Source organism: Eimeria maxima, genomic scaffold, assembly GCF_000499605.1.
Source record: "Eimeria maxima Weybridge genomic scaffold, Emw_scaff420, whole genome shotgun sequence".
In the NCBI taxonomy this organism is placed as follows: Eukaryota; Apicomplexa; class Conoidasida; order Eucoccidiorida; family Eimeriidae; genus Eimeria; species Eimeria maxima.
The window spans coordinates 5757-8256 of NW_013563845.1; the positions used below are offsets into that span (position 1 = coordinate 5757).

At 42.5% G+C, this 2500-nt stretch overlaps 1 protein-coding gene across 1 annotated transcript in view; it reads right to left on the reverse strand.

The window, feature by feature from the left end:
• Positions 1-1577: 1577 nt before the first annotated feature.
• EMWEY_00032360 (phosphatidylinositol 3-and 4-kinase domain-containing protein, putative) overlaps positions 1578-2500 on the reverse strand; it is a gene marked incomplete at both ends in the record, with an annotated part of 1665 nt that continues 742 nt past the window's right edge. The window contains one exon of the mRNA XM_013478403.1: positions 1578-2500. This exon is cut by the window's right edge and continues 742 nt beyond it. Within this exon, the coding sequence (XP_013333857.1) occupies positions 1578-2500 (923 nt within the window).

The following is a 2500-nucleotide window of genomic DNA, read 5'->3' on the forward strand; positions in this document are numbered from 1 at the left end:
CAATAGTAGATAATTAGCAGCAGCAGCAATCACTAGATATTACACCAGCAGATACACCTGAAGAAACAACAGCAACAACAACACTAGTAACACCAACAACACCATAAACAGCAGCAGCAACAACAACAACAACAGCAGCAGCAACAGCAACAGCAGCAGCAGCAGCAGCAGCAATAAATACCCTAGCTCCCGCAACAGAAATAGGTCCAACATATTGATTAAGAAGAGGAGGAAGACGAGGAGGAAGTAAGTTACTCTGTTCTATTGGATCTAATGCAGGTAAATATATTAATGGTGACACCTGCTGCTGCTGCTGCTGCTGCTGCTGTTGTTGTTGTTGTTGTTGGTCTGGTTGCTGTTGTTCTTGAACATCTGGATTACTTTCTGCTGCAGCAGGTGTTGTTGCTGCTGCAGCTGGTGTTGCTGCTGCTGCAGCAGGTATATCTGTTAGTCTTCCTGTTGCTGCAGTTGTTGCTGCAGTTGTTGCTGCAGCAGTTGCTGCAGTTGCTGCAGCAGGTACGATATCTATAGTATCTATAACATCATCTGCACACATAGCTGTAGCTAAACGTTGCTGCTGCTGCATAGATATTTGCTGCTGCTGCTGCTGCTGCCATAATAAATGTAATAATGTATGTCTTCTGAATAGATCTGCATGCGGTGGTCTTTGCTGCTGCAGCAATTTTTCTTTTTGCTGCTGCTGCTGCTGCTGTGCATAACCAATTACTGCTGATAGACTCTTACTCCCATTCCCTCCACCTCTACTACTACTACTACTACTAATACTGCTGCTGCTGCTGCTGCTGCTGCTGCTGCTGCTGCTGCTAGCTGACCTCATATACATTGCATGCCCTAATGGCTTACTATTAACTAATGCCATCTCTACCTCCTGTGTCATCTTCTGTGCTGCTTCCTCCAACCCTGCATGCAACAAACAGCAGCAGCAGCAGTAGTAGATAGAGATAGATATACAGATACAGATACAGCAGCAGCAGCAGGAGGAGGAGGAGGAGGAGGAGGATTGATTACCTGGTATCCTATCCTCAACAAATGATTGAAATAGCCAAGCAGCACGAAGAGCAAAATGAATATATGTGCTGCATACATCTAATAAAAATCTATCCAATGGAGATTTTGTATACCTGCAGCAGCAGCAGCAGCAGCAGCAGCAGCAGCAGTGCATGCAACAACAACAGTATTATAATTACTTATTAGTTAATATTAATTGGCATATAAATACAGGTAAATAATATAATTAATATTATATATATATTTATATTAGTATATAATAAATATACAAGAAATTGTTGTATACCCAACATAAAAAGTATGCAAAACAATCAGCAGCAACAGCAGCAGCAGCAGCAAACAGCAGCAGCAGCAAGTGAATAATAATTACCTATTAGTTAATACTAATTGACATAATTGAGGTAAATAATAATTAATATGATGAATATATTTCTATTAGTATATAATAAATATACAAGAAATTGTTGTATACCCAACATAAATATACACAAAAAGAAGAGAAAAAAAAGCAGCAAACAGCAGCAACAGCAGCAGCAAGAGTATAACAATTACCTAGTTAATGCTAATTGACATAATTGAGGTAAATAATAATTAATATGATGAATATTTCTATTAGTATATAATAAATGTACAAGAAATTGTTGTATACCTAATTGATTTTTTTTATGAAATAAATAAAACATATGAAAATGAATATCAAATAATTCGGAACGAAATAAACGTAATAATGAATCCTCTCCTCCTCCTCCTGTTCCTCCTCCTACTCCTGTTCCTGTTCCTGTTCCTGTTCCTGTTCCTCCTCCTCCTGTTCCTGTTCCTGTTCCTGTTCCTCCTCCTCCTGTTCCTGTTCCTGTTCCTCCTCCTCCTGTTCCTGTTCCTGTTCCTCCTCCTACTGTTCCTGTTCCTGTTCCTCCTCCTACTCCTGTTCCTCCTCCTCCTCCTCCTGTTCCTGTTCCTGTTCCTCCTCCTGTTCCTGTTCCTACTCCTCCTGTTCCTCCTACTCCTGTTCCTCCTACTCCTCCTGTTCCTCCTGTTCCTGTTCCTGTTCCTGTTCCTGTTCCTCCTCCTACTCCTGTTCCTGTTCCTGTTCCTCCTGTTCCTGTTCCTCCTCCTGTTCCTGTTCCTGCTCCTGTTCCTGTTCCTCCTCCTCCTCCTCCTGTTCCTGTTCCTGTTCCTGCTCCTGTTCCTGTTCCTGTTGCTGCTCCTGTTGTTGTCTTGCTGCTGCTGGTGGTGGTGGTGGTGGTGAGGGTGGTGATGGGTGGTGGGGTTGGTGTTGGACGGAGATGATGACGGGATGTTGGGGATGATTTAGGGAAACCACCATGTAATTTTAGTAAACTGTTACTATTTGTTTTGTTGCTGCTGCTGCTGCTGCTGCTGTTGCTGTTGCTGCTGTTGCTGCTGTTGTTGCTGCTGCTGCTGGTTGGTGGTGGTGTTGGAGGTTGATGATCATGATCATGATTATTGTTCG